We start from the raw sequence: 16,338 nt of genomic DNA on the forward strand, positions 1-16,338 counted from the left end.
TTATGAGACATGGCTTGCACCAGGAGCCCAGCTTTCTGCAGTGGATTTGGCAGGGCTGGAAGTGCTTATTCCCACAGCACCTGCAACATGGAACAGCTCTTAATGCACCAAGGTGTGGTTTTAGTCCAGATCCTTATTTAGAGGAACGCAGTGACTCTGTCAGACTGGTCTAGCCTCTTCCCAGTTACTGACTGTAGATTTTGGGACCAGGATGGGATCTCCTGGCCACAAAGCATTAACTTTGTCCCTTGGCTGAGGGTGCTGACTGACTGCAGGGAATTGCAGAAAATGCCTCTGTATTTCCTAGCTAAAGAGCAGTTTCAGGTGGATTGAAGCCATCAGGTAAATCTATTCTCAGCAGCCCTTGTGATATTCATGACAGGCTGTGAAATGGCTTTTCTGGGCAAGACCAGCATTGAATCCTGCACATGACATGGGACCACCAGTGGTACCACAGCCCTGGGTACCACACAGATCATTGAATTTGTTTTCCAGTGCAGGGACAAATATGCAAGCACAGCTTCATAGCATGACAAAGTCCCAGCAATTTTTTACATGCATATCAAATAATCTCTTCCTGTGCTTAACTCCAACAGTCAAAAAAAAGTGAAAATATCCAACCCATCAAGAGGCTTGGGAAGAAACTCATTGTTCAAAGTAGGGACTGGGCTGTATCATCTCCCTCCCAACCTGAGCTGTTCTGTGGAATGCTCCTCTGAAGCCACAGCTGACAGGCCTCCCACTCCCACAGAAACTGTATTAACACTCAGCACTACCCTTGAGATCTGTTTGTCTACACGAACAGGTCATCTCCAGTAACTGCTGTGACCCACTGATGTCTCCTGAAACTCATTTCTCACACACAGAAGCCATGTAGGATTTATTTTTAGCCATGGCAATGGCTCGTGGCTGAGCACTGAGTGTGTCTCCTCTCCCTAAGCCATTAGGGACGTCCTCCTGTCCTTGGCAGTGCAGAGGCAGGGCCGCCCTGGCAGCACCGTGCTGGAAACGTCCCAGTTTCACTGGAAGCTGAAGGCAGGAGCTGCCAGGTGAGGATGCCCACGGTGGGCTGTGCCAGGAACCACCCCAGCACATGCCCAGGCTCAGCCCTGCTGGGGGGCTGGGGAGCTGAGCCTCCCTGTGCCCTGCTCCTGTCCCCAGTCCCAGGGCGGTGAGCTGGGGTGGGAGCTGCAATCAAACCCACAGCTCTGACACTCACTGCACAGGGCACCCACCATGAACCTGACAGCCAGGCTTACTCACTGCACAGCTCCAGGATAGAAATGTGTACAACGCTGCTCCATTTGCATCAGTTTGTGCCATTATTGTGGTTTTATTGGGAACAGAGGGGCTGATGCAAATAAACCACAAGAAATTGCAAAGCTATAAAATAAAAAAGGAAAGCACATCTTTGAAAGCCTACAATGCATCACCTTTTCTAGTTATTATTCAGGGCACATTTTAAATCTTACTCATACAGGTTAAAAAGACAAAAAGGAAAGAAGAAAGAAAGTAGGCAGCTAGTGACTTGAGCTCTACCTTCCTACAGGTTTGCTGAAACAACCCCGGAGATCCTAGTGATGGCTCATAAAACAATGAGCAGCTCACTGAAGATAAGTAATTAAACCCCCATGGCAGCAGAACACTAATGACTGATTGCACCTGGGTGTCAGAAGTGACTGCCAGGTGTTCAGCATGCTGCTGCTCTGTACCAAGGAGGGAAACACAGGAGGCACATGCAGCCTGTCTGGGAGGGAGAGCAGAGCCAGAACTGAGCTCACTGAGCTCCTGCTCATGCACAGGCTGCTTCTGCCATGCTGACAGCAAACCACAGCCACCAGCCCTCCCTTCCAGCAGCATTGTACTGCACCAACACTCTTACTGAGGGTAGCAGTGCTTTCCCACCTTATCAAATAAACCACTCACAGCACTGCTGACACTGCAGCACACAATGTGCAAACTCTAAACTGGTGCTGAAATTCTCTTTGGAAAACAAGTCTTTCCCATCTGCAAGTGCAGAATGCAGTTTAAAAAAATAATTAAACAAATATTTTCTCCTAGTGGTTCCAGCACCCTCAGCAGCTCAAGCCACATGGAACTCAGTGCTAAGTTTAAATTCTGTCCTTAGGAAAAGTCTGGTGCCACAGAACATCAATCCCAAATCAGAAGCACATCCTTGGCTGAGAAAATATTTCAACTGAGTCATTTGCTGCCAACAGCCTCAGTTCAGGTAAGAATTAAAGGGCACACTTAAACATGTCTCTTAGACTGATGGGTCAATTACCCTTGAGAATCTCAAGTTTGGGCAGAAGCTCACATTTCTCTGGAGACAAAGTCCCTGCAGTTAAATACTGGGGATGAAACGTGCTGCACAATGGCATGGTGGTGCTCCAGGGCCCCTGGCACACCTCCAGCTGACTTGCAGAAACCAGGATTCCACATGTGAACAACACAGATGCTCCTGTAACACCTTTTTTCCATGAAATGTTGTTACTGAAGTCTCAGCCTGTTAATTTTTTAAAGCCTGGATAAGCACCAGCAAACACAGACTTGAAGACAAGTTAGGTCAACCTTCCCTTCCTCCAGTTTCTACAGTGGAAATCACTCAGAGAAGTGCAGCCATTCTTTACATGGCTGCAGGTTTGAAACAGGTTTTGTGAAGAGAAAAACACTAGTTTGATCAATATGTTTCATCAGTAACCCCTGAGGTAATTGCTGCAGAGTCAGAGCTCCAGCATTCTATGCAATTCCTGCTTTACAGTTTGAAATGGTTCATGCATTGTCCAGTGCACAAGCAAATTTCATCTGGGGTGCGGAAGCCCTTTCTGGCAGGGGGAACTCAGGCATTACACAGGTTTTAGTGGTGCAATGATTACTCTCAGCTCTGTGCTCCCACACACGCGTGGCAATTGGCCACTGCTCAGCGTAAGTGACCGCAGCTCTGCCAGCCTCATCATGGAAATGCTCACGTGAAATTAACTTCCTGAGAGCCCAAAAACAATTAAACCACACTAAAGACATGTAAAATCAGGATAGAAAAATGCAGAGAGGTTCTGGATGCTGAATTATTTCACTGGCCTTTTACAAAAATACGCCAATTTTCCCAAGAATACAGAATTGGCTTTGTTTGAAAGAAACTATGTTTCTGCATGTATTTTTTAATACTTATAGACCAATCAATATAGATAAAGTACATCCTAACCAGATGTATGTACAGATATTTATGTCAGACAATATGCAATAAAATAAAAGACTCTAAATTGTCAACAGAGAAAAATCAAATTGAGCTTAGTAGTAGTAGCTTTTTTTCCACATTATTTTCTTGTTTTAGTACACCAATGCTTTTATCATCAACAGACACAGGCACTTGGTCAGAAAGCAGATTTGTCCCCTCAACATGCAGAGATCCCAAGGAGTTACAGAAAGTTAGGGATCCTGAACCTCCCCATCCTGCAGCACTGCACGTGTGCTCTGGCTGGCACAGGGAGCACTTCAGGGCTTGCACAGCAACACTCCAGAGCCACAGCACAGCGAGCCCAAGGCTGCTCTCACCTCCAAACCCATCAGGCACGTAGGTTTTGAGCACAATGTTGCAGAACACGGTGGGAAGGGAGAGGGGCTTGTTGCCCTCGTTGCGCAGGGAAATGTGTCTGTAACCTGCCTGCAGCCCGTCCAGAGGCAGGATCCTCTGCCCAATCAGCTTGTTGTTGTCATCATACACGGCTATCCTCAGCACAGCAAGGTCAGGCAGGATAACCTGGAAAGCCACAGAGCACAGACATGTCATGGCACTGACAGAGCAGCTCCTCCCCGCCTCCCGTGCGCGAACTCGGTGCCAGAGACTGCCAGCATTGCAAGAGCCCAGGCATCCAAATGAAATCTTCCTAGAAAAGCTTTTTTCACCCTAAATAACGGGTACATTTCAGGCTATGTAAATCCTGCAGCTCACAGTTACACCAGCTAAATACTCTGCGTGTTTGTTTCTCATTACTGGAGACTGATAAGAAGGCAGGTAAATATTGCATAGGAGATGACAGATCCAGCAGCAACCAAAGGGCAGGCAGTGCTGGATCAGGAGGAATTATGACAGAGATGGGATTTGGGATGCATCCAAAAGGGCAAGGAGAGTGCAAGCACAGGCTGCTGGGGATGTGTGAGCTGCTGCAGGCTGTGCTGCACTCAGCACATGGCTCAAGGCATGCACGGGAGCAGGGATGCTCAGCCTCCTGCCCCTGCCCAGCTGGGCTAACAGGACAGGGACAGGGAACAGAGATCAGAGACCCCCTGCCCTCCCTGCAGCACAGGGGCTGCCTCTGGGCATGCAGCACTGAGGAGCAGGCAGACAGCAGAGTGCAGCTCCTCTGCCAGCCCAGCCCACCCCAACCACACACTGGGACAGATTTCCCCCCTTCCCTGCCTGGGGCTACTCCCCAGCACTGTGGGACACAGGGGAAGAGCTCAGGGAGCTGTGCCTGCCTGCTCCCTTACACCTTCTCAGCCTTCTCAGGGGGCACAAATAAAGGCTGCTCTTGGTCTCTGAGCCATGGCAGCAGCTCATGGATATCCTGCTCTGCTCAACTACAGCTCAGCCCTCCCAGCACAGGCCACGAGCAGCACTGCTCCCTCCTCCCCTCACACAACAGAGGGACAACACAGAACCCAGGTCAGAGAGACTGAAACCTTATCTTAATTAAAATAAATATGAGAAAACGTGACAGGAGAACAATCAAACGCAGTACCTGAGAACGACTGTGTGGGGTTAAGCATCAGCCTGAGCATAACCCTGCAACCCAAGCAGGGCAGGTGAGATCTCCCCCCTACAGGGCACAGATCAGCACATCTTTCATTACATGATGCTCTTTGACACAGATTTGCCACGATGGGGACTGAGTTTATTGTTCCCTCTGCATTAATTTGTTCTGTGGTATCCTGCTAGGACTTGCACCCTCTCATGATGTTTTAGCACAGTGCACCCCATGCCATCAGCATCTCCAGCTGGAGGAATCACTCACCTGCTGGATCTCCAGTGGGTGCTGATTACACTGCTAGCTATGATAAGGGCCTGAGGTGGAGAAAAATAATCTCTTGGCTGACCTACAAGTTCAAGAGAGCCTGTGACCATGGGATTGCTCACTGGAGAGCAGTAATGAGAAATACTGGCCTCAAGTCTCTGTGCCCATGTCCCAGCACACGGGCTGCACTGGAATTTCTGGCCCTTTTGATGTAAGAAATCAGACAGCAGCAGCTGCTGGTCACACGGCCAGCAAGCCATGGGCAGCACATGGCCTGTACATCAGCATCTTCCCTGTGCTCCTCACACAGAGAAAAGCACCTGGAGTCACATTCCTTCCACAATATGAGCTCATAAAAAACTCTTGCATCAACTCAATTTCTCTCAAAAACTGGCTGCGCTGTTAGGAAAGCAGATTAAGTGTGTAATATATCCAAGTGTGAAGAGCTATCACCACTCAGCAAAAAGTCTGACATTTGGACTACAAGTCTGAACTTTGGAATAAAAGAGCAACAATTCTGCATGACAACAAAACAGGTGTAAGCAAAACAGATGTTATCCAAGACAGCACTGTAACACATGTAGTCTGGATGAAACTCCAGGCAACAGAAGAAAAAGAAAATAAATATATATATATATATGTATCATATATATATAAGGACTGAGAAATAAAAACTGAACACGGACAAATGGTCTCTCTCTTTAAATCCCCCATGCCAAGAAAAAAAGGGTTGTTTTTTCTTTCAGTATTGGAAAAAAATAAAAAAATAAAAAAGGCACATGATGCACATGGACCACTGAAGGAGGGAGCTGGCAACACGCCTGAGGAACACAGCACCCTTCCAACTTTTCCATGTAATGACATTGACCTTAGCTTTGGATGCAGCATCTCACCTGCCCTCTGGGCTGAAGGAACAGTGCAAGATAGCAGCCACTGCCAGGGCAGGGAAGAAGGAATCTCCAGGGAATGATGGTGTCCGCCAGCGGGGCTCACTCTGAGCAGACTGCATACCTTGAACACAGGCATGGTCACAGAGGAGGTGCCTACCTCCAAGTGGGAGGAGGAAGCAAAGGGGAGGAAAAAGCCAAATGGAAACAAAAACAACAAAAAAATCATGTGATAGCTACAGAGGTTATCCGTTAGAAAAATAAAACCAAAGCAGAACCAAAAAGAAAGCAGAACCAAAACAAGGCGAAACCAAGCAGGCTCCTGAAAGCTGCCCTCAGCTTTCCACGTTCACAGCAGCACCCGGGGCCCTAGAAGCCTGGCCGTGGAGCAGCACTCGTCTGGGTGAGCAGGGAGGGCTGGCTCAGGGGGCAGGGCACAGCAGGGCCCTGCACAGATGCCACCCTACCTTCCTGAAGACAAAGGACTCCTCGTTGTACACGGGGTTCAGGCCGTTGTTCATCACCATGCGCGTGCGGAACTCCTTGCGGATGGTGTCCGTGGGCAGCCCGTACATGTCCACCTCCACGTAGGTGCCAATCTTCTTGTCTGACAGGAACTGCCCAGAGATCACCTGCAACACAGCAGCGCAGAGAGAAAGGCACTGCAGGGCAGGCACGTGCGAAATGGGGGTAATTTCTCACTGACATTGCTCTGAGAGATGGTTTACAGCTGACACGTGTTTAGTTCCTCGTGTGCAAAGGGTGCATTTCAAACTGCACCTCCTTGGGAAAGCTCCTGTGGTCAGACATGGAAATACAACTTCACCTGAAATGGCACTGCCAGCAGTGCCTCACAGATGCATCCACCTGCAGGAAAACACTGAATGGAACAACCAGAGCTGGCACTGCTATTCCACAACTTCTAACACTCTGCTCAAAAGCACTTTTTGATATGATACATCTTGAGCACAAGAGGTAAAAGGAAACTCTTGCTCTGTTTTCACTCAGGTGAAGGTTTGAAGCTAATCACGTGTCAGTCTGACTCCATATTATGTGTTTGGAAAGTGCAGGATGCTTCAAAAGTGAAAAACCAAAACCCCACAGGATTCCTCAGTATTGTTAGAGATATGAAGGTCTGTTGCCATTTCACTCCAAGTAAAGATTAATCTAGCCACAGCAAGTGATTACTCCAGAGAAAATTTTTATTTCACCAAGATGATCTGTTATCTAAAAATACAGCTAATGTTTTCATTACTACAATCAAGGGGAGAAGACAAAGACTGAAACATGATTTCACAGAACTAAGCTAATTCCAGATCCTGTTCTTTGCGTGACATAACATCCTTCTGGGGAACACTCTGGATAACAGATCTGAAAAGTTTTGTGGTTGAGGGTATCATTGCTGGCTTTTGCTCCATTCAACTCCTTAATTACAAAATTTGCATGGAATTTTACACTAGTTTTAGTCACAAAAGAAAGGTAACTGTCAAAATGCATGACCTAGGAACCATCTGATCCCACTTCCTTCTTGGAGGGGCTGTGCTTTGATTACCATTTAAGGAACACAACATTAATTAAACGTGCTTATTCTACTAGAGGTGCAAATGGAGCTTAGTTCCACATCTGGAATGCATGAGGAATGCTTGGCCAGCGAGGGTGTGAAATTGAAATACAGCCCATGGAAAATGCTAACTGAAAGCTGAAGCCTTTTGCTCACCAAGCAGGTTTTACAATTGTCAGCCCCCTCCCAGAACTGGGCACTGACCGTGCTGTAGAACTGCAGCAGGAGCTTTATGGACTTGGTTACTCACAGATAGCTCCAGAGTAAGGGCCGGCCTCACACCAACCATTTCCTACATTCATTCTGAAGATATCCTGTCCCTGTGTGCCCAGACTCCTCCCTGCTCTGTGGGGACAAGTGAGGCTGTGCAATTTCACATTGTGCATGGGAAGGAACTTCATTCCTTTATGTGTTTGTGTGGGCTCATGGATTTCACAAAGACCATTGTGTCAGAACACCACCATGAGCAATAACACATCATTTCCAATTCTATCATACTCCACTCAGATCAAGGAAACAAAGGCATCTTAGCCAGCAATATTAAAAAAGAAAAGAAAAATAACCAATGTGCTGAAATCTGCCCAGTCCAAGCACATTGAGTGCATATATGCAATTTCTGGTGATTCTAAGTGTGCTTTGGGTGTGCTGGCAGCTGTCTGTGCTGCCTTACCTGCACAGAGCACGTTGCAGCAATAACACCATCCACAGGAGTTTCAGAGAACGGGTCGAATGTCCGGTCTGGTCGCCGCATGAAATCTGGCTTTAGTAGGTACCTTACGGCAAGGGCAAAAAGAGAAAATTATCCTTGTTTGGAAATTAAATTGGTATTAAATACCTATGAAATGGATGTTCTGCCCTTAAACAATGAGCTCTCCTAAGCAGTTGTAAAATACAAACTCATTCCAGCTGCAAGTGTGAGGAAGTAAAAGAAAGTATTACAGTTGTCTGGAACATAGGTAAACACTAGTTTTAACTTTGATTAACCAGCTACAGAGATATTAAATCAATCTGTGATTATAAGATACAAATAAATGTAATATAATCAAGGACATTTCAAAACAACTGAACAATACAGTTAAAAAATACAGGGAGTCACCATGTAATAAAACACAGATGCTCTCATTTGTTTTAATTCTTTAACACTTGGGAAAAGCACAGAGGGATTTTTCAATGTTATTTTTCCAGATAAAGCAGCTCCTTATGGTTCAAGACTTGTACACTAAATTTCAGCTTGAAGCTGATTTTTTCATTGTGGTTATGAAACCTTGGGGGAAACAACTGATAATGTCAGTGCTGACAGATTGTTAATTATAGCAGCACGAAAGGTACCACCACAATAACACTCACAATGCCTCCCTGAGGACCTCACACTGCATCATCATATCAATGAAGCCAATTTGTGCTCTGGTGCACCAAAACCCAAGGATCTGCCACCAAAATGAAACAGCAGTTGATCACTGCAGAAAGGCTGCACATTACAGACATTCTCTTCAACTCATGGAAGAAAATGTGCAACTGGAAAAATCTTGCTAATTCTGCAACCCTGACAGACAAAGCTGCTTGAAGATGAATTTTTACCCACCCTTAGCCTCTAGTGAATCACTGGTACACAATATGATAAAGGCCTAGACAGAATTCAGGGATTAAAAAATGCTAGAAAAATTCCAGTGGAAAGAATGTCAGTGCTTTCATCCATTTCTTAATAACACTGCTTCTGTTTGGAAGCAATATTACTCTTTTTTCTTCCATTAAAAATATTTTTCTTCCATTAGAAAAGTGATTTCTTAATATTCGGTTAATTTAAGGCAGGTTGGGGCAGAAGGGAACTAACTCTCCTTAGCCTCTGTTTTCAGCCTGCTGCAATAAGAAATGCTGAAATGACCTTGTTTGATCAGCATGAAAGGTGCAAATCAGAAAAGAGGAGTACAGGCAGAAGGAAATGCTCAGTTTTTCATTTCCCTTGTGACTGAAACACCACCACATTTACAATGCATATCAAAACATTACCATGCATTACCACTACATTATTATCAAAGCACTGATGGAAGAACCCAGGAATTTAGTTGGTAATTCTGCCTGTCCTTCAGAGAATTTGGCAAAAGTAAGCAGGTGCTATTTTACTAAGCTGGTGGGTCCAAGAAGAAAGGAACCAAACTCTGCCATAAGAAAGCTTTCGTTTTCTTCTGTTCTTGTGGTTTTGATTGAAATGACAGAGAGTGCACTTTGTGAAAGCCAAGAGCCTCTCCTGGAGTGCTCACAGCTGCAATGAAGGCATGGCATGGCCAAGCACTCTGTGCCATTCCCCAAATGAACAATTGTACCAAGCTCCATCCACCAGACTTTCTTTCTGAGTAAGATCTGCAGCAGTAAAAGAGCAGCTCCTTCCCAGGAAGAGTGTGCAGATTCTGATGTGTTTCTGGACTGTCATTTCCTGTGATTCATTAAGCTTCTCCTTTTCTCCTGATGCTAATGACCAGTCTATCCTATTAAGGTCTATCAACATTTGAGAAAAATCTATCAGCATCCCCTGAACATCCTTTGTCATACAAAAATCATGAGCAAGAACTTAAATGAAACACTTCAGGATTCTCTGTGAAATCTGTGCTCCAATTAAGAGTGCACAGATTAGAAATATGTTCCCTATGCATTCAGATTCCACTTGTCCAAGTAAATTTGGCAATTCTGTGAACTGTGCAATGAATCTCCACTCTGAGGCACATCTTCAAAGAAAGGCTGAGAACAGAAGGTGGAGATGGATTTGAATAACTGTGTACAGCATTCATGATCTTCATAATATGAACACAATGCCTCTTGGATCTCATTTGAAAACTGGGCATAATTAAAAGCATCTTCATTAGAATACCTCCTTGTGGGGGAGAATGCTCCCTGACCTCTGCTGATTTCTACTCCTCACCTAGCATCCCATTCTCCTTTTGTAACACATAATTAATAGTGACAAAATCTTATTAAAACCTTAGTAAAGGACGCTGATGCACAGTGCCAACAGTTTAAATCACATCACTCACCCGCACGATCCATTGTACTCAAACTTCCCTTGATTCAGCTGCATTGCTAGATCTGCCAAGAGAGAGAATCTACTCACTTTCCTGCTGAATAATGCACATCATGAACTAGATCAGAAAATAAGACTGGTTTTCCAGAATAATAAGTTTAAATAAAAATTTAATGCATATAAAACCCCACATTTAAGAAATAATAGGAAGCAACGGGAAAACTTCGTATTTTTTCACAGGAGTAACAGCTTTACCAAGCATGCTGAAGTCCATGCTGGGCTCAGGAAACAGTATTTTCCTGAATTCAAACACACTTGGGAGGCAGGGAAGTAACAACTGTGGACATGCCAAGTGCCTGGGATGGGATTTCCATCATCTACCCTTTGGTATCTACAGTGCAGATTGGCATCCACATTTCTGCAGATCACTGTGAATAACATAGGGAAGCAGGAGCTTTAACAGTGCAAATAACCTCAGAATAACAGATATACTAGAGGAGACATCCTTGAGGAATGCACTCCATCACAATGACAGCCAGCTCTGATGAAGCTGCCTGCAGCCTGATGTCTCAAAGAAGGTGAGGTGCACGTCCCACTGCTTTTCTGAGGACTTAGCTGAATAAAATACCACACCAATAAAGCACAAAGATCACAGCAGCACTGCTTAGTTCCAACATTTGCAAGCACGTGAGTTTTAGTGAGTGCACTGTTACAGCACTGGTAGGGGAAGATCATGAACATGGAACAATCTCCCGCTATCCAACCCTCTCCAGAACTTTGTAAAGAATGAAATGTTTTCCTGCAGCTTTCTACTGACACAAGAATACAACCTCCTGCTTTAGCAACAAAACAGTATTTCTCCTGCCAAACTGACTGTACCTTCAAAGGCAGCAAAACCTGCTCTGTTATACAAAATACAAGACTGTCTTATGCCCATACCAGTTATTACTGGAGTTACTGGGCAGCTGTAACTTTTATTTCCACAATCATCTTGACAGCACAGCTGCATCACAGGGGAGCAACACAGGAAAGCTGCTCACTTCCACTTAGACAGCTACTACTGTTAATGTGCAATTTAAAGGGGTTGGGAATGACATGCAGTGGGCAGAGGCAGTGCTGGGAGCAGAGTGAGGTTTGTGTTTCTGCTCCAGCCTCCCTGGCATGCCCACTGGAGTGCTCTACAAGCAGCAGATTCCAGCGTATCCTCTCTCCTGCCTCCTCGGCTGGTGAGCCTGGGGCACAGCTTTGCAGGACAGAACTCAGGGGATGACCAAGAGGAGTGTCTGCTGTACCAAAGACACTCTTCAGGGAGGGGCAAATGAGCACAAAAGCACTGCCACAGCCAGAGAAAGGCAATGGGAAATGGGCCTGTTATATATCTGACTGAAGACATTCCTAGATGAATTAACAAAGCCAATGGAAACAACAGACAGCCTGCCCTGCTGTACTCACACCTTCACTGAACAGGAACATACATCTCCTCTCAGATCACCCTGTGGAGAGGCATTTCCATTCCCTGGCATCATTCTCTCAGCTGGGATCTCAGACCTGAGCACATGACTGCTGACACTTCCCAACCACTGGTCTAGAAATGCATTTGTCACACAGTCATTACTTTTTACCATCTTAATCAGTGCACTCCATCCTTGCTTTGCAGACATGCACCCAGCTGTGCCAGAGCTGTGTTTTATGAAAACACTGATTTCCCTGTAATTAACACTTTTTATTAATAAAAGCCATTTCAGCGGGAAGATGCAGCACTCCATTTTTTTTCCATAAAAGGACTGAATTTTCCTTCTGTGCATGGTTGTTTTTATTGCTCTGTCTCATGCTCCCGTGCTCCCACCCTGCTGCATTATTCAGCCATATGTCTGCTTCCTGCAGAAATGCCAGCAGCAAATCCACAGCATCTGGCTGACAGCCACTGCCCAGGCCATTCTTTAGGAGGGAGGGTCACCCTGCCTACCTGGGGTCTGATAGTTCAGTGAGACCATCTGGCAGCCAGCGTTCCAGAAAATCTGCGGCATGTAATTACTGGAGTCCACACGGCCCCCCTTGGGGTAAATCCGACTCATCTGCCGCTTGTTGTAGCTGGGGAATCCATCAAGGAAATCAAACAAACACCACACAGGTGCAGAGGCATGGCCTGCAACCTCCAGCATTGCAACACCAAAACACTCCTCTTGTTACTCTCACTATTTCTACTTAGTGAGGCACTTCCCCTTTCCCTCTGTAGACATGTGGCACTAAATGTAGAAAGGTGCACTGCTTTGTTTTAGCACTGGCAGGAAAGTGGGATGAGGAGGTCAAAGGATACTTCACAAACTCAGTGGCATGAGTCTCCAAATCTCACTATCAAATCTCACCATCACTCCTTGCATGAGGTAGGAGAAATGCCCCCTTTCCCTTTGTAGACTAAACACTAACTGCAGAAAGGTGCACTGGTTTGTTTTACGATTGCTAGGAAGGTGGGGTGAGGAGGTGAAAGGATACTTCACAAACTCAATGGCATGAGTCTTCAAATAGCCCAGCCCGACAGACTCGTTGAAGGAGGACATGTTATGGTGAATATTACGTTCTAGAAAGAAAAGACAAGACATTTTAAAACACCTCTGTAATGATGAATCACATTCAAAATCATGCACCATAACAGCAGGACACAGCAGTTTTTGGTCTCTTTCCCCATTATCTATTACTCATAGAATCAAATTATAGTGATAAGAAATTTCATAGAATCAAATTACAGTGATGAGAAATTTCATAGTATTTCTGACTCGCTGCTCTGTTTCTCTCCTTGGGAAATCAACAACATTTTCCTTTTTTGTTTAGGACAACATTGTTATTCAGAGCCTGCACTGTGTGGTAGATAAGGCAAACCAACATGATAAATTGTCTGGTGTGCAGTATCAGCTCACTGCTGCCCACAGTGACAGCTGTGCTCACCTAACTGCAAAGAGAGATTAACTAAAAAAAGCATTTCAGTTGGGAAGGCCCACGGAATAGAACCAACCTCAACAGCTTCTATTCTCCCAGTAACTGAGTGACTCCGTGTGGATGACTAATGGAATTACATGCTAACTTCACATCCAAGGAAACAGGTCTACAAACATACTGATGATGGTCATTAAACTACTAAAGTCTTATGCCCTTATTTCTAAATTCAGGAAATGTAGAGATTAAAAAACTACCTAGGTTAAGCAAATACTTGTATTTCATTCAACCTTTTATGTTACCTTCTGCTACATCGAAACCTTGAAATTTTACAGGCTGAGCATAGTTGACCATTGTTGATAAATATGGATGTATATTGGTTGTGGCACCTACATATTTGTAAGATGCCATCCACGCTTGTTCATCTTCCACAGTTACTAAACCCTGGAAACACATTAAAAAGAACAATCACAATTCTGTCTGCAAACACCGCTGCTGGGTTTTTCAAAGGTGGGACAAAATCATAGCCAAATCTGCAGAAGGTTAAAGACAGTGCAAATTAATACAGGAAAAGTGGAAGTTTAGTGTCACAAATTAAAATTTGTTTCCTTGCTGATATAGGACTGTCAATGTTATAGGATGCATGCAAGAGGGCTGATGATAGAAAAGCTCCTAAGCAGTGGGTAAATATTACATGAAGTTAGTAGGGTAACACTGAGATATAAGATAAATATTCCAACAGCCTGAACAATGCTGGGAGGTAATGATCCATCTTTGTCAAATAAATTCCAAAACCTGTGATCTAATAAGCATTTTCTGATAGAAACTGTGTGTACTTGGCACTCAGTAGAACTTCCTCACCATGAAAACACAAATGGGTTCCACTATCAATCTTTCCTAACAGAAGCAAACAAAAATATGGAACCACGGCCTTCACTGGACAAACAGGTGTCACAAGACAAGAGACATGGTACCAAGTTCCTATTCCTACCCACTTCAACTGATAAAATCCTGAATCCATCACCTATATAAATATGCACTTTATTTGTAACTGAACTTAGAGTTTCCTACAAGTATCTCATCTGCTAGAAACCCACATCAGGAGGCATTTCTTAACTGGCTCTCTCTGTCCAGTATTTGCCTTTCCCTAAACCAGTTTGAAACACATTCTTTTCACTGAAGTTAAAAAAGAAAAAAAAATTCTATCAAGCTAAACAGTCTCTGCAAATTCATCATGTTTTTCCCACACATGCATCTTTGGTTGTTCTACAAAAACATGTGCCTGTAGGCTGGCAGTGACCTTCTGCTGGGAAGTACAGTGTATTCAGACACCCAGCCTGCAGCTCAGGGCTTGGCAGAAGCTCTCCCCATCACTGACTCAGGAAATACAGGAAGAGGAAGCTGTGCCAGGCCCTTTCTGGGCTTGGAGGAAATGCAGCTCACAGACCCTGCACTGCTGCAGCTCTTTCACTCCCTGAGGGGGCAGAGCAAAGGAAAAGTGAGCCCACTTACCAGAGTGATGGACCTCTGCCTGCCAGGCAGGGCAGGCACATCCCAAGAATGAAACCCATGTGAACTGGAACCACTTATGCCTTGCTGTGAGATGATTATAGTCAAGGGAACACAGTTTTGTGGCTGCACAGAGTGACTGAGCTAGCAGAATGAGCCCAGGTACGTATTGTTGTATGTGCATTTTGGACTGAATTACACTTCCAGCAGCCCATGAAATCAAACTGACACCACATTTTAATGCTGATCATCAGGGCTCAACCCAACTGCTTTTCAGAAATGTGTGCACACTGAGGTTTCACAGATGTGATCCCAAGATATGCCCACTGCACATCCCTGTGTTAGTAGAAAACAGGCTTTTTTCTTTGTTACTAGGTCAATAGCTGGTTATAGAGCTTAGGTCAAATTCAGGCCAGATTTACCCACTGAAACCAGTTCTTTTCAGTGTCTTAACTTGTGAAAGGCCATGAACTCAGGCAGAACTGAGCACCCACCTCCTAAAACCCAGGGCTCCTAAAGTGCCTGCTTTGACTGCTCAGAACAGCGAATCTCATTTTACTGCCTTGATCCATCCACACCTCCAGGCAAAGGAGCCCCAGGGCTGTGATGCCTCAGTGCCAGGCAATGGCACCCTGCAGGTGCAGCCCTGTGACTGCATCACTGACACTGCCTCAAAGGCAAGGTACCAGACATTGGTGCTATCTTACTCCCTTGCAGACCCCTAATTTTTACAGTAGGGCTATTCTCTGCACTGTTCACAACTTTAAAACTGTGAGTTAAGAAAGAGGCAAGGAGGGAATGTTTCCTAAAGTCTGCAGAAACAAAGGAATGCACAGGAGCCTTGTAGGGGATAGAGAAGACAAGGGGGAAAGTTGATCTCCATGTCATTTACACCTCCCCACCCCTCCAGAAAAGAAGCAGAACTGACTTAGAAAACAACACAGACTGAAACAAAGTGTGGTTATGAACAGGAGCAGCTTGGATGAGAGAAGAGGAGAAGAAGGAGAGTGGAAAGAGGGGGGAAGAGTCTTACAGAAGGGATTCCTGGGAGAAGATAAATGCAGAAGTCCCAAGGGAAAGCAAAAGGAAGAAAGAGAGAGGAAAACAAAGTGCAGTCAGGGTAAGGGCAGAGGGCAGAATCAAGCAGGGATGACACATCTCAGCACCACTCAGAGAACAGGTTTCCCAGTGCATGAGATCAGATACTCCTAGGCAGGCAAAGGTCATGCACTCCTGTCTGTCCCCAGGTTTCTGACAGCCCTGACCCCAGTGTAAAAGCACACCAGAAGAAGGCCTAGAGGACCAAAGGAGGTAGAGTCACTGTCAAAAACAGGTGTGATGAAAACTGAGCATAAAATTGTTAAACCACTCAAAATGCATGGTGAGTAATATGCAGGTTATATATAAAGCAATAAAATAAACTAC

General features: G+C 45.1%; 1 protein-coding gene across 6 annotated transcripts in view; it reads right to left on the minus strand.

The window, feature by feature from the left end:
• The window catches only part of PLCB4 (phospholipase C beta 4), a 176,559-nt gene that overhangs the window by 25,956 nt on the left and 134,265 nt on the right, over nt 1-16,338 (minus strand). For all 6 annotated transcript variants that reach the window (XM_058802872.1, XM_058802870.1, XM_058802871.1 and 3 more), the window contains 7 exons: nt 13,707-13,848; nt 12,967-13,051; nt 12,440-12,564; nt 10,487-10,538; nt 8,131-8,233; nt 6,367-6,531; nt 3,553-3,757 (listed from right to left, as the gene is read on the minus strand). In XM_058802872.1, the coding sequence (XP_058658855.1) occupies nt 3,553-3,757; nt 6,367-6,531; nt 8,131-8,233; nt 10,487-10,538; nt 12,440-12,564; nt 12,967-13,051; nt 13,707-13,848 (877 nt within the window). The remainder of the gene's footprint in view (nt 1-3,552; nt 3,758-6,366; nt 6,532-8,130; nt 8,234-10,486; nt 10,539-12,439; nt 12,565-12,966; nt 13,052-13,706; nt 13,849-16,338) is intronic.

Source organism: Ammospiza caudacuta, chromosome 3 (genome assembly GCF_027887145.1).
Source record: "Ammospiza caudacuta isolate bAmmCau1 chromosome 3, bAmmCau1.pri, whole genome shotgun sequence".
Lineage (NCBI taxonomy): Eukaryota > Metazoa > Chordata > Aves > Passeriformes > Passerellidae > Ammospiza > Ammospiza caudacuta.